This window comes from Leguminivora glycinivorella, chromosome 20 (assembly GCF_023078275.1).
Source record: "Leguminivora glycinivorella isolate SPB_JAAS2020 chromosome 20, LegGlyc_1.1, whole genome shotgun sequence".
NCBI classification, from domain to species: Eukaryota; Metazoa; Arthropoda; class Insecta; order Lepidoptera; family Tortricidae; genus Leguminivora; species Leguminivora glycinivorella.
Genome location: NC_062990.1, coordinates 13,432,791 through 13,455,146, shown reverse-complemented (window position 1 = coordinate 13,455,146; position 22,356 = coordinate 13,432,791). Strand labels below are relative to the sequence as shown.

General features: G+C 30.8%; 1 protein-coding gene and 1 long non-coding RNA gene across 2 annotated transcripts; both read left to right on the top strand.

The window, feature by feature from the left end:
- Nucleotides 1-424: 424 nt before the first annotated feature.
- LOC125237072 (N66 matrix protein-like) lies at nucleotides 425-13,436 on the top strand. Its single transcript, XM_048144023.1, has 26 exons — nucleotides 425-442; nucleotides 864-887; nucleotides 976-996; nucleotides 1,397-1,420; nucleotides 2,287-2,313; nucleotides 2,638-2,661; nucleotides 3,084-3,101; nucleotides 4,427-4,453; nucleotides 4,840-4,863; nucleotides 5,069-5,092; nucleotides 5,497-5,535; nucleotides 5,862-5,882; nucleotides 6,290-6,307; nucleotides 6,476-6,493; nucleotides 7,861-7,884; nucleotides 8,408-8,458; nucleotides 8,701-8,709; nucleotides 9,496-9,552; nucleotides 9,773-9,790; nucleotides 10,165-10,194; nucleotides 11,323-11,355; nucleotides 11,591-11,593; nucleotides 11,786-11,806; nucleotides 12,091-12,135; nucleotides 12,594-12,692; nucleotides 13,368-13,436. Exons 6-25 carry the CDS (start codon nucleotides 2,653-2,655, stop codon nucleotides 12,687-12,689), a joined length of 585 nt encoding a protein of 194 aa, XP_047999980.1. The 5' UTR covers nucleotides 425-442; nucleotides 864-887; nucleotides 976-996; nucleotides 1,397-1,420; nucleotides 2,287-2,313; nucleotides 2,638-2,652; the 3' UTR covers nucleotides 12,690-12,692; nucleotides 13,368-13,436.
- A 4,453-nt stretch (nucleotides 13,437-17,889) lies between these two features.
- On the top strand, nucleotides 17,890-20,073 carry LOC125237018. Its single transcript, XR_007178272.1, has 7 exons — nucleotides 17,890-17,918; nucleotides 18,226-18,252; nucleotides 18,544-18,573; nucleotides 18,732-18,737; nucleotides 19,459-19,461; nucleotides 19,865-19,891; nucleotides 20,039-20,073. It is a non-coding gene; the product is annotated as an uncharacterized LOC125237018 (long non-coding RNA).
- The last annotated feature ends 2,283 nt before the right edge of the window (nucleotides 20,074-22,356 follow it).

Below are 22,356 nucleotides of genomic sequence, written 5' to 3'. Positions count from 1 at the left end.
GGAGGACATGGTGGAGGACATGGCGGAGGACATGGCGGAGGACATGGCGGAGGACATGGCGGAGGACATGGCGGAGGACATGGCGGCGGCAATGGTGGTGGCAACGGCGGAGGACATGGCGGAGGTGGCGGCGGCGGCGGAGGCGGAGGAAACGGCGGAGGCAATGGAGGCAATAATGGTGGTTGGGACAATGGGGGCAATAATGGAGGAGGCAATGGCGGAGGACATGGCGGAGGCGGGGGCGGGGGCGGAGGTGGAAACTGGGGCGGCGGCGGTAGCGAAAGCTGGCGATGGGTAACTTACACTTTTAACCTACATCTTCACATTTATTCTAATGCAGACATATACCCTGTTTAAATTACTAAATATCAATGAATGATAAGTATTTTTAGTAAGCAAAAAAAAACTTTTTTTTCAGCAAGAATCACACGTAACTAAAGAGGTAAAAATGCATTTTTTTCTTTTTATTAATTAATATACATAAATAATAATATTCATGAGAAACCGAGGACGTAAAGTCAGGGACATAATAAAAGTACAATATAACACATTGATTTGGAATTTGAGATTGTTAACTACTTAAAAACTTGCAATTTTATCCGATCACACTCAATGGAAATTAATACAGTCTGACTTAATTAAATAAGTATGGCGCATTGTTTGATTTGCTTTGTTAACAATCCGTATTTATGTCGCTGTCTGTTTTTATTCTAGTACGATAGTAATAGTATAGTAATAGATAGTAATAGTAAATATAAAAATGAGTTGGTGTACTATGTACTATGTACACCAACTCATTTTTATATTTTACATAACAAAATTGTCCTCATTGCCTCGAATTGAAAATGTACTTGTATTTTCAGACACGTGCCGAATACGAGTCATGGGTAAGAACAACAAAATGTATTAAAAAAATGAACTACTTAATGTCGATATTATGAACAAACCGTATTAAAAGAAAAAACCTTTTTTCAGAGAAACAGTCACCAATATGAGGTACATAAAAAATATTGACTTTAAGAATACTTTGGTCAAACTAGCAGTATCTAAAACATATTTTAAATAAAATAAGAATTTTCTCAAATTTGCTATTAAATATTGTCATGACTTACTTCGAATTAGATCGGGAAAGCATATACCATGGGATAAGTGAAATAAAAAAATAATTGAAGGCAGGTTGCACCTTGGAAAGCTACCATTACTGTAGTTTTTTATTGCAAGTTTGAAAATGTATGTTTTTATGCTTACAAATTTTGGCAAAAGAAAGGGTTGCGTGCTATGCATTGCCACGCTATCCTATCCGTTCTCACTACACTTTACCGTTTAAAATGTTTAAACTAATTGTAATACTTTTATTAGTATTTTAATACTACGTCTTTTTTTATTCACATTCTAGAAAAATAACGACTTTCATTCATGGGTATGTCAATGTTTTGTATTTAGTAAATCCGGGTTATTTATATTATTTTTTTATATTTTATTGTATTGCATATTTTATTGTGTTACGTTATTGAAGTATTTTTTAATGTAAAATAATAAAATACATGCTTAATAATATGTAATAATACCGTCATGTTGACGACCGGTTTGGCTCAGTTGGTAGTGACCCTGCCTGCTGAGCCGCGGTCCTGGGTTCGAATCCCGGTAAGGACATTTATTTGTGTGATGAGCAGAGATATATAAGTATGTATTTATCTATTTAAGTATGTATATTGTCGCTTAGCACTCATAGTACAAGCTTTGCTTAGTTTGGGGCTAAGTTGATCTGTGTAAGGTGTCCCCAATATTTATTTATTTATTTTATTTATTTAATATGTAAGCTCTTGGCAGATTAAAATATACTTAGATATTTTTCTAGTTTTTTACGCTTGATACCGTGACAAAGCAAAAAAGAGATGATTATATATATAATTATAAATAAATAAACAAATAAATATTAAAGGGAAAGTGCCTGTGTGGTGACGGGTTAAGAATTTCACCACCCCCTTTCTTCCCGTGGGTGTCGTAGGCCAGAGGCTGGCAACCTTTCACTGCAATACCAGTTTCATTTTCTTTTAACCCCTTATTTGCCAAGAGTGGCCCTGAAGCTTTAGTAGTTTCATGTGCTCTGCCTACCCCTTTATGGGATACAGGCGTGATTGTATGTATGTATATTATAGGACATTCTTACACAGATTGACTGAGTCCCACGGTAAGCTCAGGAAATTATGTGTATTATACTATACCTCTATATGTGTATATTTAATTTAATAAATTTTAAATAATTAATAAATTTGTTATTTTCAGTGGGAGAATTACGGTGGCCGACAGTGGGTATGTTTTTAACAAAACATTTTAAGAACTAGGGAACAAATCAAATTATTTTATTGAATATTTTTTGATTTGTTCTTTTTTCAAGTAGTCACACTACTATATATAAATAATAACCATAATTATACAAGAAAACTATGAAAATAAAATAAACATGATACCAATATGTTGCCAGTAAAATAATGTTTTTTTATCATCAAGTAATTTTCATTTCTCTAAATTACCTTAATAGTACATTACCTTATACATGCTTTGTAAATTACGTGTGTTCTAGTCAAACACTTATTATTTTAATTTAATTGACATTTCCCTGTATTTACTTTTCAGTGGCAGAGTAACAATATGAATTCGGTAAGGTTTACTAAATGAAAATCTGAATAAGAACCTACATAGTAATGATAATAATGGTTGAATTTAGTTATTAGATTGCAGACATATTTTAGGAGAATATACCGCGCCATAATTTCAGAATAACAATTTAAATTATTTTATTTTATTTTGTTTAAACAAATTAAGTTCAATAAATAAAAAACCTAAATTTATATCAAAATAAATTAAAAAGTTTATTATAGATATTTCATTTAATAGTTTGCAAACACTGATGACAATTTCACGAAAGTTTTATTTACAGATATATTTTTATTATTTTTTAGGAAATTTATTATGATTTTACGAGTAATACGTACGAGTGTTGTTTTCCGAAATCGAAATAGATAAGTTATAGGTATATTTTATACTTTTTTTTTAATAATAATATTTTTTAATACTTTTAGAACACGAATGGCGGACAGGTATGGAATCGTTTTTCAAAGATTCAAAGAATTTATTTGCATAGAACGCAGTTATAAGGTGTTACAAAATAAATAAATCTGTGATTCAGTCTGCATGCAGGCGTGCAAATATTTAAAAACAGGCAATTAATATTTACAAAATCATGTCAAAATAATAATTTAAAAAATCGAGAGTCAATACTTATAGACTAAAACCTGAACTAAAAATAAATTAAGCAAATTTCATGGGTGTATAAGATAAAATTTGCAATTTAACAATTTATAAAATAATTAAAATATAAAGAAAACCAAATCTAACATTCACGATTCAAATATTTTTTAACACTAGAAACAAGTTTTCTAGAAGCTAGTCAGGCAATTTATTCTTAAAGCTAACCCTTGCAGTAATTTCATGTCATTAGGTAATCCATTATATATCATATCACTATACATGTTAAATATAGCACGACCGGGCAAAGTGGAGAAGGCTGAGCAGGAAAGCGGACCTTGGCGCTAGGTCGGGAAAACGCTAGGTTGAAGAAGATTATATAAGCACGTGGTTTATACAGTAGGTTCATAATATTCGGTCTAGTCCTGTCTGTTCATTACTTCACCTCGTTTTTTGTATAAATGATGATTATTATTAACAAAAATACAAATGTCTCTTATGTACAACAAGCAGGGCAAAGGAAGAATGCGCGACTTTTAAATTACTTTGTAAAATATATAATTATCATTTTTAGGGTTCCGTAGTCAACTAGGAACCCTTATAGTTTCGCCATGTCTGTCTGTCCGTCCGTCCGTCCGTCCGTCCGTCCGCGGAAAATCTCAGTAACCGTTAGTACTAGAAAGCTGAAATTTGGTACCAATATGTATATCAATCACGCCAAGTGCAAAAATAAAAATGGAAAAAAATGTTTTATTAGGGTACCCCCCCTACATGTAAAGTGGGTGCTGATATTTTTTTTCATTCCAACCCCAACGTGTGATATATTGTTGGATAGGTATTTAAAAATGAATAAGGGTTACTAAGATCGTTTTTAGATAATATTAATATTTTCGGAAATAATCGCTCCTAAAGGAAAAAAAGTCCATCCCCCCCCTCTAACTTTTGTACCATATGTTTAAAAAATATGAAAAAAATCACAAAAGTAGAACTTTATAAAGACTTTCTAGGAAAATTGTTTTGAACTTAGAAAAATACGGAAAACTACGGAACCCTACACTGAGCGTGGCCCGACACGCTCTTGGCCGGTTTTTATAAAATGCCTTTCATGTTTTCTAGTATGCTCTGTAAAACTTGGACAGGACAATTGAATGTCCAAAGATTTTGTTTTTATTTTCAGTTCAGTATAAACATAAATGGAGAACAGGTACGGAAAAAAAAAATATTATTAAATTTATTAATAGTTATAATAAAATTATAAATAACATGTTCGGTGTCCGATTTTGATTATAGACATGTAGGAGATTTTTCTAAGGGAAACCTTTTTATAAACGTTAAATAAATGTCATATACAAAGAAAACCTTTTCTTCTAATAGGCAACAGCTTTGCATAAGAAATCCTTGATTTTTTTTTCATATTATCTACTTTTTCCTTTACATACAGCAACATAAAATAACGCCATGGAACTTGAGTCTGATATAAATAATTTCAATATATCATATAACTCAATCTTTTTTTGGTACACCTACATAGTATCCTTTTCTCAAAATGTAACTGTTTTATATTTATATTTATTATATTTTTTTTTTCAGATTAACATAAACGCCGACGGACAGGTACTTTTATAATTATTTCTTTCAACTTTGACTTTTATTTTTGTCAATTTACGTTAAATGTAATATATCATTAACAAAACAGATTAATACAAAAATTTAAACTTGAAATAATTATTTAATCTAGTCGTTAATTTATTTTCAAGTATTTTTACTGAATACACTTATTTGTGTTTTAATTCAAATATGTATTTTATTTTATTTTCAGATTAGTACAAACATCTATAATGCGGTATTCGAAAGATTTCTTGCCCATCCGTGGGCATTATAATTATAAAAAAATATATTACAGTAACATTTCACTATACTTACAATATTTTAGCAAAAAAAATTTGATAATATGTTATGGAGGTTGACTCTTCCTAAAAATGAATTTAAATTTTTTTTTGCAATTCTGCAAATCACAATTATAAAATAACATTAAAGTTGAGATGGCGGAATATGATATTCATTGTCTGAAGAAAACCCATGGCTGTGAAGAACCGGGTTCGATTATATTTGTTTCTCATCTTATTATTTTTTATATTTATCTGATCAGTGTCGATCACGCAAAAAAGTGTAATCCGATTCATATCACCGTGTATTTGTTATTTAAACAATGTATTTTTTATAATTCTATTAATTTTATATTTCAAGGGTGGTGGTGGCAACGGCGGAGGTGGTGGTAGCCATGGGGTACGAAATAGTGGTGTTTAATTTTATAATTTATTTAGTTTTTACCTAATTAAAATACCTACGTAAGTATTATTTATTTTGCACATAACTCCATACCAACGTAATCTGGAGTTTGCGAAAAATACAGAGTAAAAAAATACCAATTCCTCCAGGGGGCGTCACTAGTCTTCTGAATTTTACTATTTTCTTAGATAATTTGATTATTGCTGCCATTACCAAATCTGGTCGAGCTGTCGTGACCAGTAATTGCATAAATCAAATTATTTTTAGAAAAAAAAACATCTTAAATTTAATTTCTTAAAATAAAAATATTTTTTTATTTGAAGGGCGGTGGCGGCGGTACATGGGTAAGATAATTTTATTTTCTTTTTTTTATTTTATGGTTTAGTTTTCTTGAGATGCTATTAAAGTCGACTTTTCAAGGAGTTTCATGCGAAACTATTTATACTAAGCGGAATATGAACTTGAAACGTTCCCAAAAGTATTGATGCAATTATTCTGTTAATACTACGTCGGTGACAAACAAGTATACGACCCTGGTAAGCAGTCTTCGTAGCCAATGCGGTCACATAGGTATATAAATTCACATTTGTATTCCCAAAATAGGTAGACATAGCACACAAAACTGTCCAAGTTTCAGTGCCACTCTTAACAATCAGGAAGCAAAGTAAAAGAAATAAATCATTATAATACAGTGATAGGTTGCTAGCTCAGATAAAAACAGAATTTTAATGTTTATTTTACTCGTTTTCAGGAATATCAAAACTCGTGGGTAAGAAAAGTTTAATTTGTTTTTTTTACCCGACTCCGTGCACTCAAACGTCATGCCTTGAGTCTTACGAAAGTTAAACGTCTATAGGTTATTATTACATTTGCTAAATTTCTTTAACCGTCGTGGATTTTTATTTTTTACTTATATTAAATTATAATTTTTTTTTAGGGCAACGGTAACTCATGGGTACGCTAAAGTGTTTTTTTTTTTAATACACCTACCTACACTTATTTTTTTCTTTCCCCGTAGGTACATTCAAACGGGTTTCACAAGTATTTTACATCAAAAACCGACATCAGATTGACTGTTGAAAAAAAAAACAGTCATCGATATGTCAAACCTGGATAAGTGAGAACTGGACAAGTGAGAAAACTCTATAAGTGAGAGTAATAGCCAGGACCCGTCATTTTAAGCTCCCAAAACCTCTATTAGCGAGAAACAGAAACCTCTGTAAGAGAGAGTCGTTTTTCCCTCATAGACCTCCGTAAGTGAGACTGCTACTTATCTATACCTCTATAAGCGACAGTCGAGCTTTATTTACAAATTTAACATGTGCTATTTTATGACTCATTCTTAACTTTCGTGGAACTTCCTACCATTGTTTATGTATTCTCGTCAATATTGTTCCTATTCTATTTCGTGGAACTAAATAACTTTATTGTTGTTATTTTATCGCATTCTTTTCAAATGGACACGTGTGCCTGTGTACCGTCCTGTTTGTCAGACTTACTCAGTTTATAGTTTTCAATTGCGAAGGAAAGTTCTGTTCTGCATCATGTCAAAACGGAAAATTAAAGTACTGTGATAAACTTAAAATAGTGAATGCGTTTGAATCCGGAAAATCGCGAAATGAAATTCAGAGGGAGTTTAATTTACCAGAATCCACCTATTATAAAATTATTAAATCAAAAGACTCTATAAAGTCTTGACGACGACGTAACTACCGCTGAAGAACTAACCGACGACGATATCGTTAAGAATTGTGTGAACACCTGTATTGCTGGAAATGACAGTGAAGACGAGGCACAGATTCCGGAAACAGAAATAAAGATCATTCCAATGAAGCTAGCTTTGAATGCGTTGGAGACGGTGCATCAGTACTTTGAATATGCGGCGGTTGTTGATCAAGCAATATTTGACAAAATTTATGAGTTAGAGAAAAACATTCAAAATACAAAAACAGAAACCCAAACGAAATTGACGGATTTTTTTGAGTGCAAATAAGTTCTAAATAAAATAAAATTACATAGTACATGAATTTTTGTTTTGTTTTCGTAAGCATTTAAAAATATATACTTATGTACATAATATATGTTGTGCATATCATGCACATAATTTTATCATAATAAATATTTACTACATTCGTACTTGCTGTGACTTGTTATTGCTGCGTACCCCTATAAGAGAGAAACGCTACCCATGTACCTGCATTAGCGAGAAACTCGGGTTAGTGAGAAACCTCTATAAGCGAGAATGAGATTGTGCTCCCTTGAACTCTCGCTTATCCAGGTTTGACTGTATACTTGTATTAAAAATACATTTATTTATTTTAGGGCACTAGTTGGGGCAATCAATGGGTACGAATAAAACATTAATTTAATATACAAAATACGATTAAAATTAAATATATTTACTCATTTTATTTTACTTAAAATAATATACATTCGTTTAAATTCTACCTATAAACGAATCCTCCCGTCCTGTCCTGGGTTCGAATCCCGGTAAGGGCATTTATGTGATGAGCACAGATATTTGTTCCTGAGTCATGGATGTTTTCTCTATGTATATAAGTACAATTTATTTATTATATATATCGTTGTCTGAGTACCCACAACACAAGCTTACTTGAGCTTACCGTGGGACTCAGTCAATCTGTAAGAATGTCCTATAATATCTATTTATTTATTTATTTAACGATGTGAGCAATTTTAAATTTTCCAAATGCCAGATAAGGGACTTATTGATTAGTAAATGTTATTACATAATATTTATTCTATAACAATTTTAAAATTTGTAAAATTCTCATGGAATATTATCTTATCTTGGCTTTTAACTTGCTTTCTTATTTTACTAATGAAAATGCACTTGTTTTAATTTTAGGGCCAGGCGCAGGCACAGGCGCAGGCACAGACCGTTATTAATGGACCACAGGTATTAATATCAATTTTTTACCAATATTGAAAAATTGTATCTGAGAAAATCTTGTATGTACTTAATAGACCGTCTGAGTACTCCGAGTTTAAGACTGCCTACTACGAAACTAAATAAAAATTAAGTATAATAAAAAGACAACGTTTAAATAAAAAAAATATAATGTCACCATTTATGTATGTCAACAATATTTTTAAATATAAATTACAGTTCACTAACGTACGTATCAATTTTTTTTACAGTTTAATCACGTATGTTTTAAAATATATGATGGTAATTTAAAATAAAATAAATAAAAAGATGGGACAATTTAACGATGATACAGGCACCAACATAATATACCTACCAAGGAAGCAGAAAGATTAATAACCTAACCACAAAATTAAAATTTTGAAAAAACCCCCGACCGCTACCTAGTGGACCGATTTTCACGAAACATGGCTAAGAACACTCCCGACTAACTCAGCTTTCAGACAAAAAAAACTAAATCAAAATCGGTTCATCCGTTCGAGAGCTACGATGCCACAGACAGACACACACACAGACAGACAGACAAACAGACAGACAGACAGACAGACAGACAGACATACACACAGACAGACACGTCAAACTTATAACACCCCTTCGTTTTTGCATCGGGGGTTAAAAAGAAGATTAAACAAACACACACCACAAAATCCGCCATTACCTACCCAGATTGTTTATTTGTATATAATTCCTTACCATGTTTTTTTATGTTTTGATACAATATTTTTTATAATACAATAAAAAAAATATGAAAATGTTATACTGCTATGTAATAAAAAGTGACATTAATATTTACTGTGTATAATGGAAAGGTCCTAAGGTCCATAGGCCCAGGCCCCGGGGGGGGGGGGGGTCACGTGGTCTGTTTGTATGGCCAACCTAGGCTCCAGAATCTGCGCTTGTTAAAAAAAATCTTTGGCATCTTGTCCATGTACAGTAAATGTGTTTAAATGGCTAACATTACCAAAGATAGTTACTGTGATATTATATACAATGATATTTACTTTCAGGATGAAATCGGGTCACAAAGCAATGTGTTCAATTACTTCGACAAGAAACTCCGTGCGGTCAGTAATATGTACCATACCATTATTAACTAATCATCTTTTTCGGAAGCTAAAATTAAATTATTTAATATACTTGTTATTTTATGGTCAATAGGTTTAGTTTCGGTACAGTCTTAGTACAATGCAATAAGGTGAAAAGGTGGATACATCTCTTTGTAGTCGACTGAACCAACTTTAACTTACCAATACATTTATCATACCAATGTTATTATTGTTGTAGGTATTGGCTAAAAAGAAGGTAGGTATAAACGATTTATTTTTTACATATTTATATATTTATATATATATATATATAATATATATATATATATATATATATATATATATATATATATATATATATATATATATACAATCACGCCTGTATCCCATAAAGGGGTAGGCAGAACACATGAAACTACTAAAGCTTCAGTGCCACTCTTGGCAAATAAGGGGTTGAAAGAAAACGAAACTATTTATTTTTTACTATTTTTTTAATTTTATGTGAAAATGAAACTAAACATAAAAAATTAGCTTGAATGTTAAATACAAATTAAAAAAAAACTTAGAAACAGGCCTCTTCGGTGGCTTTCCTCTAATCTAGTCAAAATATATTTTTTGTTTATTTTTCAGCTTTCAAGCATCTCAAAGTTAAGCGGTTCGGTAAGTTACTAATAAAATTATCGTTATAATAATTAAATTTAACTCTTAAAAAAACTTATCGTGGAAGAGAAATAAAGAAACAGCATATAATTTAAGTAATACATGTTCACATTTTCAGAGTTACCCCATGATATAGCTACCAATAGTTTTAAATAGATAGGTACTCGATAGCAAAAATATATTCAACGTGTAGAGAATGTGAGTAGCGCGTCCAAACGGTTACGACCTAGAACGAAAAGCTACAACGTATGTAGTGATGTTTTCGCTATTGAGTAAGCAACTTATTGAATCGTGGGATCGTGGGATCAATAGACGGGACGAATTTAGTTTCGTATGTCCTTACGCCACCGGCACACCACACCCTCGTTGAGCTCGGCAGCCTTACTCACCGGCAGGAACACAACACTATGAGTAGGGTTTAGTGCTATTTGGCTGCGGTCTTCTGTAAGGCGGAGGTACTTCCCCCGTTGGGCTCTGCTCTAGATTCGAGCGACATGATATCCGCTGTGCTGTGCCCTACCACACAAAGCGGAATATCATTCGCTATACCCTGCCTCCTATAGAATATGTGTATAGTTTTTGACATTTTCTGCAGTAATTGTACACTGCAATACCGTTACTGTAATGCGGGTTCAATCTGAATTCTAACGGTATCTTAAATACTCGTACCTATAATGAGAAATCTTTGCTCCATACGCCAAAATATAATTTATATTAGGAACATTTTGTATTAAGAATATTTAGTTAAGGTTTAGTTTTTATTTTGTTTTAATTTAATTTAATATAAGTAATAATAACGTGACGGCAGACCGCGAAGGAGATGGCAGCACGATCTTGACGTCTTTCGAAAAGATTGGCCAAACATTGCCTTAAACCGAGACGCGTGGAAGAAAGAGAGGGAGGCCTTTGCCTAGCAGTGGGACACAACAGGCTAACAAATAAAATAAACAAATAATAATAATAACGTAATGTATAATGTAATGACTGTAATATCTTAAAGAAATATTAAATAAAAATATTAATTTTTATTAATACCAAATAAAATAAAATAAATTGTACATTATTTTAATACTTTTTAATATACAAAAATATAGTTATTGAAAGTGGATTTTTTAAATGTATTTTCAGATTACGCCTACGCAAAAAGATGAAGCTTTAAAGGTAAATCAAATGTTAATAATTAACAAATTAATATGAATATACTTAGTATAGTTGTTTGGACAATATACAGCGCAGATGCAATATAATTATTAAAATAGATTTATAGTATTTATATATTATTATTTTGGTTTTAGATCTTTTTTAGGATATCAGTCATGTCATGAGGTCTACCTACTTCTCACAGAAGTAGCCCTAGACATAATATATTTACTGATAAAATGTGTTGTTATTACAGATGGTTAGTAGACGATTCATATATTTTTTTAAACTATATAAACGATTTCATGTATTAAGTTTTTCAATAATTTAGTTTTACTGGCCTTATAAATATTTCGCTTATCTTATCTTATACCTTAGCTTTTTTATACCTTATCATCTTAGTTAACAAAAATATATCTACTATCGAGTAACACATTTTATTTTATTTTAGCTGGCATTAGTAACGTCGTCGGTAAGATTATAATAATCATTACACATACTTATTGTATTGAAATATTTTTCATTATAAGCAACTTTTACTTAATATTATTGCTCAGTAATGTCCAAGCAAAGTAACGAATTTCGTTTTACGCAAAAGCTGATTTTTAAGTAATAATTAATTAATTTATTAAACAAATAGTTTTTCAACTGAAACTATCGTTCTTTTATTAAGTAACTATAAAAATTCACATCCATTAAAGGCTTTTTTTATGTACTCTACAGTTAATTTATTTATAATTTTATTTTTACTTTCAGGAAGTCGTCAACCAAGCTAAAAAATTGACAGCTCCATTAAGTAATGTAAGAATTCAATTTGTATTACACACTATTAACTATTTGTTTACCTGTATCGATATATTTATATTTGTTGTGTGTATACTTAGGTTGTTACTGATTTAGTAAATACTTTTGTCACTAATAATAGAATCAAAAAGCTATACTTACTTACTATTATTATTCTTTCTTTTTTTATAATACATAAATAGGATTTAACATCCCATTAAAAGCCAATACTGATAAACTACAGGTGACTGTATAAAAATATAAATCATGTATTTTCTAATCAGTGTTTATAAATCTTAAAAAATATACATTAGCCTAAAGATTCATTATTTGCTCAATTAAGAAATATAATTAGCTAAGTTATTATAAATTAGGTAATTCTATCCCTTTTTTTTTTTTTATCATAACAAACATAATTAAAATATTCTTGATGCATGTCTCTATTTTACCCAACATTTTTTTCTTACAAAAAGCAGGTCGTACAAAGTGGAGTAACATACAAATCGAAGAAGAAGTTGTGTATGTTCTCTCCCAATAAGGAGTATTGTGTGGAACAGCAGAAGGGACTGTAGAAAGTGAGTTACATTTTGTCTATAAAATAAGAAAAAGTTATAAAAATATGTTCTTGTTCTTTCTTCTTCTTCGTGTAAAGGGATCAAGTAAAACTAAATTTTGGTTTGCCAATGCTTAGCCACTTTAAGCCCTTGAGGGGTAGCCCTTAAGAGATCTTCTTCAGTACATGTTGTTGAGCATCAAAATATGTTCATCTAAGAAAGACCACTGCATCATATCCGGCTCAAAGGACCATAATACAGGACCAACATATTTATAAAAACAAAAATTAAAAGAACGTATTTAACACTAATAACATATTGTTTAGCCTCTTATGAACTGATTAACTAAATAAGTGTTTGTCCCTCTCTCACAAATACATCAGATATCATGACAGAAAGGGACTTTTTTAACACGTTCACTGCGGTAGGGGATCTTTAGACCTCTTACGAAGTATGGTTAATTACGAGTTACGTTAATTGCCGCAGCGAAGGTGTTAACTAATCAGTTCAATAACTTTCCAGTATGCATAGAAACCAGCAAATTATCATATTTATTAAGTACAAACTTGATTCTGTAAGTATAAAGTCTAGCATAGATATTTTTAGTGCCAGTATTTTTATATTGCGATATGCAATTGTAGTGATGTGGCTAGGCTACCTACTAAAGTAATTAATTTTTTTTGTTTTTTGTTTCAGGTTCCGATTGATTATGGATTTGTGCTATTTTATTTAATATAAAATATGAATAAACATTTTTGGGCGATATTATTGAGTATTTTCTTTAATTAATCTGTAATACCTTAAAAGCGATGTACAGTTCTCGTTAGATATATAAGACCAGGTGATTAGAAATATCTGAACACGCACTGTAATGGCTTGACAATATCATCGTTATTAGATCCTACTTTTGGGCACCTTGGCTGCTCTGATTTATTTGATGGTACTTAAAAATTGTTACAAAGGGAAAAATGGAAATATTCAGAGACCTAAATATGGGGCCAGAATCTGGGAACCCTTACTACTAAAGTCATCTTAGGAGAAAGTTTTCGGCGACAAGTAGGCAGACGATATTAAAAAGTGTAAAATATTTCTTTTTGGTTGACATAACTCAAGAAAAAAGTAATAGAATTTTATTATGAGACAGTAATTACACAAGTCAACGTAGACCCTCAACAAGTTCAATAAGGCTTAGCAGGTATTAAAGACGGACAAGCAAACAGACACACACACTTTCCCATTTATAAATATAAGTATGGATATGGATTCCCCAGTACCGATGCGCTAACCATGCTAAATTTTAACTTTTGTCAAGCAGAAGTACCTGCAATCGATGCCACTAGGCTCAGAATTTTAATAGTGCAACTAGGCTTATAAAGTGAGTAACTTGGGCTCACCCATAACTTGAACTTGAACTTAGTGCCTCAGGAGCCTCACCCAAGGTACTTATTTTCCACTTAAATATGCTAATAAGTACTAGTATAATTATGAAATGGTATAATGCGAATGCGACAAAGTTAGGTTAAGGCGTATAATTGACCAGTTTGATTGATCGCTGATTGAGCCAATATAAAAAAAAATTACCACCACATGGTCACCAAAAACAAACCACTAATTTAACATAACATTATAACCAAAATGTACACGTTTGCTATCTGTTTAAAGACTCCAAAATTTTAAACGTGATTTAATAACAAAATAATCGCTAGTAATGAATTCTGAGCTTTATATGTCCTGTGGCAGCATGTTTACGTGTAACGATTGCAGTTCTAACCTAACCTATGCCAGTTTCCAATAGCATTTTGTATCTACATGTGCCGCAATTCTAACCTAACCTAATCCACATTTCATGTTGCAGTTCGTTTCTGATTAGGTCGCAGCTGTAACCTTTTTAGGGTTCCGTAGTCAACTAGGAACCCTTATAGTTTCGCAATGTCTGTCTGTCCGTCCGTCCGTCCGTCCGTCCGTCCGTCCGTCCGTCCGTCCGTCCGTCCGCGGATAATCTCAGTAACCGTTAGCACTAGAAAGCTGAAGTTTGGTACCAATATGTATATCAATCACGCCAACAAAGTGCACAAATAAAAAATGGAAAAAAATGTTTTATTAGGGTACCCCCCCTACATGTAAAGTGGGGGCTGATATTTTTTTTTCATTCCAACCCCAACGTGTGATATATTGTTGGATAGGTATTTAAAAATGAATAAGGGTTTACTAAGATCGTTTTTTGATAATATTAATATTTTCGGAAGTAATCGCTCCTAAAGGAAAAAAAGTGCCCCCCCCTCTAACTTTTGAACCATATGTTTAAAAAATATGAAAAAAATCATAAAAGTAGAACTTTATAAAGACTTTCTTGGAAAATTGTTTTGAACTTGATAGGTTCAGTAGTTTTTGAGAAAAATACGGAAAACTACGGAACCCTACACTGAGCGTGGCCCGACACGCCCTTTTTTTTTATGACCCAGGGAGAATCCATTATGGATCCCACTGGCCCGGGAGCTATAACCTAACCTAACTTATAATATATATTGTTTTCGGTTACGCACCCGTTCGGTTAGTCACCCGTTGACCACGAACGCTGTAAAGTGTTCGAACGTCGGGATGTATTGTAAATTAATTAATACGCGATATAATCCGTTTCATCGGTAGTAATTAATTTTAGGACAATTATATTCTAGTTAATATCATAGATATTTCGAGTATGCAGTCTTTGCCATGCGCGAGAAGTATTATTTTTAATATTATGCCTATTCAATGTTATCAACAATCACGTTCTGCCAAGTCAGTTACGAATTCATATTTTGCGAATCAATGATTGGCATAGTTAAGGGGCACCCCCTTTTGGAAACACGGCTTTTCTACAAATTCATTATAATACGTAAGAACACCATATCAAAAGCTTTTTAAAATTACATGCTTCTATTAAAAAAACACACAACGCATGAAATTTCTTAATTATCTCATTAGTGCCTTAGCTTAATCAAATAGGTAAACGTATGCATAAAATTGATTTATTATGGCAAAAAGCAATTAAAATATAAATAGAGGTGATTATTCGTGCGATATCCCGGCATTTGACAACCACCATGTATAGAAAGTTGTTGTGTGTGTTAGCTGTGTTAGTGTGCGTCAATGCTCAAATGCCAATGCCACTCACACTTGTAAGTCCCTCACGTAAATACTTCTACAGTGACCGGCATAAATACGCTACTTTACTCTACTTTCAATTAAATAAAAAAACGCTATCTACGTAGTAAGTAAGAGTTTTGTTTATTTAATTGAAATGTAAAATTCGTCTATTATTTAGGAATATGAATTACAATAGTTTACTGCCTTATACATAAAAAATACAGTTACAGGTAAAATAAAATAAACAAATAAATATTATAGCACATTCTTACACACTGACTGAGTCCTACGGTAAGCTCAAGAAGGCTTGTGTTGTAGGTAAATACTCAGACAACGATATGTATAATATACAAATACTTATATACTTACATAAAAAACATCCATGACTCAAGAACAAATATCTGGGCTCATCACACAAATGAATGCCCTTACCGGGATTCGAACCCGGGACCGCGGCGTAGCAGGCAGGGTCACTACGCGCTAGGCCAGACCGGTCGTCAAACTAACTAATTAACTATTAATTTATTAATTTTCAGTCTGGAGGAATGTGCAGGGCTCTAGACGAGGTATTTATAAAATATAGTTTTAATCTTCGATGATCTAATTTTTTGATTTATTATGTTAGGAACCTGGAGTCCACTTGGTAACCAAACCCATAGGTACCTCCTAGCCACATCGACTCACTTTCTTGCATTTTTACTAATTTATCTGTTTTGTTTTATTACTGCTTATTTTAATAGCAATTGTTATAATAGTAAGCCGTACATGACAAACTCAGAAATGGTGAAGGTAGGAGCTATGACGTCATAAAGTCAGAGGTACATGCCAGTTTTACTGATATCCATCCGAGAAGATGGGCGAAAACCAATTTCTGGCATATTTTTCCAGAACATTACAGTCTACTGTGATAATTGCATTAAGAGGATACGGTAGCGAAAATGCTAAAATGGCACCCCTTTCAACTTGGGAATTTTAGTTAAATATACAAGTGTTATTAACTAGATTTATCGAAAAAAATTGTCCATTAAGAACATTTCAGTCAAAAGATATTTCAAAAAATCTTCCTTCAAAACTTAATCAATCTGAACGAAATTTAAGAATCTGAATAACAATGAAATAATCTATGTCGGACCGTTTAGCTTTTTTGGTTAATTGTTACCAATCTTGAGTATCACACCTTTTTTTGCGCCACAATGAAAAAGGTCGTTTTTGGAAATTTTTGATTGGCTCTAGAATCTTTAAAAAGCAGAATATCAAAAAAATCAAAACGGTCCGACACAGATAAAAATAATAACAATCTGTGTTGAAAAAATCATTGATCTATCTTCAAAAACCAGTGAGGAAATAGTCGAGAGCGTTTGTATGGAGAATTGACCCCTACCGTATCGTCTTAATATCTTTTCAGAAGAAGCACTTTAATGTTATTGAACATTTTATTTTACTATTATAATTCAGTGACGATGAGTGCCATACGATATAAAAATATGTTTTGGACGTGTGATCATGACACAACGATCTCTTAGTAGCCTTCAATATCTTAAATATTTGTTATATTTACCCGAATTATTTTCTTTTAGATAGTCGTAAGTATTCATAACTAACTTCTGATTTTCTTCAAATCAAGTTTTCCAAGTTACTGTCGTCAAATCTTACTGAATCATTTTATATCCTTTGGAAAAATATAAGAACGAAATAAGAATTTAACTGTAGTTTAACTGACGTATTTTAATCACTAATGACAAACGATTATTAGCTAAAATTAGGTTTATAAAGCGTTTATAAATAACGCCATATACAAATATTCATTGCCCGGTTCGGACTAAAATTATCTAGCTCATCTAGCTCTAGATACGACATGGGTAGGTTAGTTTAATGTCAGAAGTTTTTTTTTTGTTTTATGAAACATCATTCGTGTAACTAATTAATCCGATTTTTATCGAATCTAGAGATTTTTCACGTGCATATATTAAAATTTGAACCAGACGTACTTAAAACTTCTACGGGCTTATACTTACGCTGTGTACATACCTACTTATTTAAATATCATGATTTTAAACGTTAATTAGAATCTAATACGCTTATGTTTTTTTAGAGTCGTCCTTTGTCTTAGGGGGAAAGAGTGTAAGTTAAATAATTAGTTTCATTTTATGCTTTAATGGAATGAAGGAGAAGAGTTATAGAGGATTTTGGCCAAAGTTCAGTATGTCGACACATTATTACAATAGTTTACTTTCCTTCTAGTCAAATCAGCTTCTTTTAAAGAATTGTCAAAACGAAATTCAAACGATTGGCTAATATGGAATTAATATGAAATCGGCTTGAGTGACGTCACGGTTAACTCGTTTAATTGTATATAATTATGTCAGACTTATGAAATAAAGATTGAAAGAAAAGTTGCATGTATTTTAATTCAATTGTATCATTACAGCCAGAACACACAAAAAAAGTTGCAGCGGTAAATATACATTTTGTTTTTACATTGTTAGGTTAGACAAGGTAAAATAACACAGGAATAAATAATAAATAAACTATTATAGTTTATTTTTAAGAAAGCACAATATGAATAATAATGAATATGTAATAAACGTCAAACAAAAGAAATTCAATTTTGTTTTGATATTTTCTATTTTTTTAAGCGCAATTAAATCTTTTTTTACTGTCGTATATCATATGCTGTATATTTTAACTAATTAAAATACCACAAAATTACTTTTAGAAACGAATATAAAATATTTTTCTGTTTTAGCTCGCAAAAAAACTCTTCCATGGCTTAAAAGTAAGCTTAAGCATAATATGTATATTTTTATATTTCATTTATAGTTTAATTTAATTTAATTTATAATATAATAATATTACTATAGTAAATGTAACCTTTTAAGAACACAACATAAGTTTTAACCCTTTTAATTACAACGTAAATATACTTTATTAAAGCTGGACGTAAGTAAAAAAATAGTTTTTTGTTTTACAAGGAGGCAAAGTTTTTTTTATTTTATTTATTTAACATTGATAAATAGAGAGTGGATCTCAGGTAGCGATTTTTAATATGGATATGACTAGCGCAATTTAATTTTAATACATGTCATGTGGTTTATAATAAGGTCTTACAATCTATTTTTTTTTATCTATTATTATTACATCGCACACCGCAAAGTTCGCTGAATAATTAGATTAAATTAATGTTATTTTTGGAACAAACTACATTTAAAGGAAAATATTTTACCTATTCTAAATAAAGGAGTTTGAATAAAGGAAGCGAATTATTTTCATTATTGCAATGCGCAGACAAAATATAAAAAAGAAGAACTTAAATAAATGAAATATAAAAAAATTAACAAACATATTTTTATTGAGTATCGTCATAATCTTTGCCCAATATTCACAAAAGCATCCAAAAAGGGTTTTATTTTTATGTCCGATACATTTTTTTTGTGTGTAGAAAAAATAATAAATTATGCGAGTCATATCCATATTAATATTTTAATCGCTACCTGAAATCCGCTCTTTATTGATAAACAAGCAAGCGAAATGTGGCGAAATTGGACCACGAACGTAGAGGTTTGAAAAGTGAATTATTCAATTTTGAAAGCTTCAGAAAACCTAAATATACTACATAATTATGATATCCGCGTTTTAATTGATAAATCATTTTCTGTTTCAGGTTGTAAGTGGATTGTTTATAATAATTATTAAAAAAAATAAACTTTAATGCCAAAGTAAAACTATATAAAAATATATTAGAAGGATATTAATTACTTATAAAATAAATTATCTGATCAAAAGAGTAAAATAAATTATTTGATTAATATTTATTCTTCGTTTAATAAAGTTCATAAAAATAATTATGTAAATTATACTAAAATAAATAAAAACATTCTAAGCAAATAAGCTAGATTGTCCGCTGTTATGGGCAATGAGTCAGAGGACGAAGTTACTTTTAATTATTAAATATTACTTATTCGGTTTCGTTACTAACATAGATAGCGACTAAACTAACACATTTGCTGGACCATTTCATGTCTGAATTAAATAAATAAATAAATATAAAAGTAACCTTTTTGTTTTAGGCGTTAGACAAGGACGTCGCTAAAAAAGTGAGTACTTTTTTATGCAATGAAATAATAAATAATACACTTTTGATACTTTTGACATTTTGATGATCATGTGATCCTGTTATCCCTCATAGTGCTATCAGAAGAATCTTCCACTTTGCATAACATTTTAATAAATTTATTTTTTAGGGAGGCGCAAAAGGGATATTGAAAAGATTGGGAGTACCATTAAACGTAAGTAAATTACTTATTACTTATATTATTTATATTATAAAATCACTGAAATATAATGGAACAGCAATAGTTTTAAATTTGCTTGTTTTTATCCGGTTACAAGTGTTGAATAGATATCTACTTAATGTTTATTTTATGTTTCATTCAAATCTTTATTATCTCGTATAAACATAATTATTTTACTTCTAACTAATACCTATTTGACGCTTTATTTTTTTATATTTAGGCCGACAAAAAGAAGGTAAGTACTAATATTATAAAGAAGTTAGACAATTTACTTATAATCGTTTATTTATTAATTATTTGTATTTTGTATTAATTTATCTCCAACATAACAAAACCGAACATATAGGCCCACTGTTGTACTGAAAATCTGTATAATAAATTACTTTCTTTTTCAGTTGGTACGTAAAATTATATTTCTTATTAACACTAATTTGATTGTCTATCAAGTAGCTCTATCAAGTAGCAGCACAGTACTGGTGGTAGTTTTTTGATTTGCGGATAAAAAATGTTTTTACCTGGTAGTTAAAATTAAACAATTACATAACATTAACTGAAGGGAACACACAGATGACTCGAAATTCTGACAACTACAAAAATATACAAAAGTGATTATTATAAAATGTATTGTTAAAATACACAGACGGACTGTAACCTCGTTAGGATTTATTCACATTACAGTTTTTTAATGTAAGTTCAAAATATGTTTCACTTAAAACATTTTGCGCCTATTTTTATATTTAAATTAATATGTATTGTAGGAAATATTATTAAATTATTCAGATGCTCGCGTATATACACGGTGTTTCGGTATCACTCAAAACCTCAGACACCCCAACTGATTTTTATTTTTTTAAACTCATCTAGAGTATTCATCTTTTAATCTGATCGTTACTTTTTTTTTAATTGAATTTTTAATTTTCTGTACAGCTCTACTTGACTTTTAGCTCTACACTCAATAAAATAATTGCTAACTACCATCATAAACCATAAGACTATTTATTTGTGTACGTTACTGGAACGACATAAGGTTTACCAATAGACAGCTAAGATGTCACTGTAAAACACTTTAAAGCTTTGTCACAGTAAACTTCAAATTGGACAGGTAATCGCAAGCCAATAAACTCAATATTCAAAATGACAAGGTTGTAATTAGGTACGAGTTCAATTTGTTATGACTTATGATAAACATTAAGATTAAACTGACAAACAACGTCAAACTAGTAGCGGAAAAAATAATCGTCCAAGTAACCGGCCAGTATTAATACCCCTAAATACAGAAAAAAGGTAAACAACCTCTAGCAATGCGATATACACAATGTTGCATTACGAGTACAATAGAATGGGCACGTAAAAAATAACTAATAATACTAATTTAAATAAAAATATTACCCCCATCAAGATATAGCTCAATCGATTCTACTCTCGATTCTGAACAAACTGTTTTCAGGTTTTTAGTGTTAAGTGAAACACGGTGTAGATCAACCTAATTAACTTTTTTCTTTGATTTCTAGACGGTAAGGATAATTTTATACTTGATTTTTAAATACCATAATCATTTTATAATTATTATTTTTAATAAACATACAAAAATTACGAAAAAATACATAAGTAATTTTAATAATTCATTTTATTACAGAATACTGTTAATAATGTTATAGTGAGTTAATTAGTTTTCTGTTTTATAATTTAAATATTAAAATAATAAATATTTAACGGCAAAGTACAAAGTTAAAAACTGAATCAGAATTATATTTTTGCCAAAAACTTATACAAAAGCAATAAAAGACGATGTGTCTTGTATATTTCTGCTGATTGGTGAGTACTAAGAATAAAAATTCAACGATTATCAATTTATCATTCTTGTTTATGTGCATCCAATTCACTTTATTTTCAGCAGTATGAAACACCGGTATGTATCTCCTTACATTATATATAAAATAAGTAAATATTATGGAACATCCTTATCTTACACAAATTGATTGAGTCTCACGGTAAGCTCAAAATGCCTTGAGTTGTTGTGAGTCACAACTTGTGACTCAGAAAACGATAAAATAATATACAAATACTTTATTAAATTTAAATATACGAGTATCTAGATTTTCTATAGCACAGATATTTTTTCCTGAGTCATGTCTGTACATAGCTCAGTAAAAATATATCTGTGCTATATGATAGCTAGCCAACGTCACAGCCGCTTACGCTTCGTAAGCATTTCGTAACTAGCTCTCTCTATCGCTCTTCTTTAATGGCATGATAGAGACAGACTG

What these genes read in the sequence shown, in the direction of transcription:
- LOC125237072 (XM_048144023.1), top strand. An exon ending in GTACAAACATCTATAATGCG is followed by an intron (nt 5,093 to 5,496) that starts GTATTCGAAAGA and finishes TTATATTTCAAG; the next exon opens with GGTGGTGGTGGCAACGGCGG. An exon ending in TGGCATTAGTAACGTCGTCG is followed by an intron (nt 11,807 to 12,090) that starts GTAAGATTATAA and finishes TTTTACTTTCAG; the next exon opens with GAAGTCGTCAACCAAGCTAA.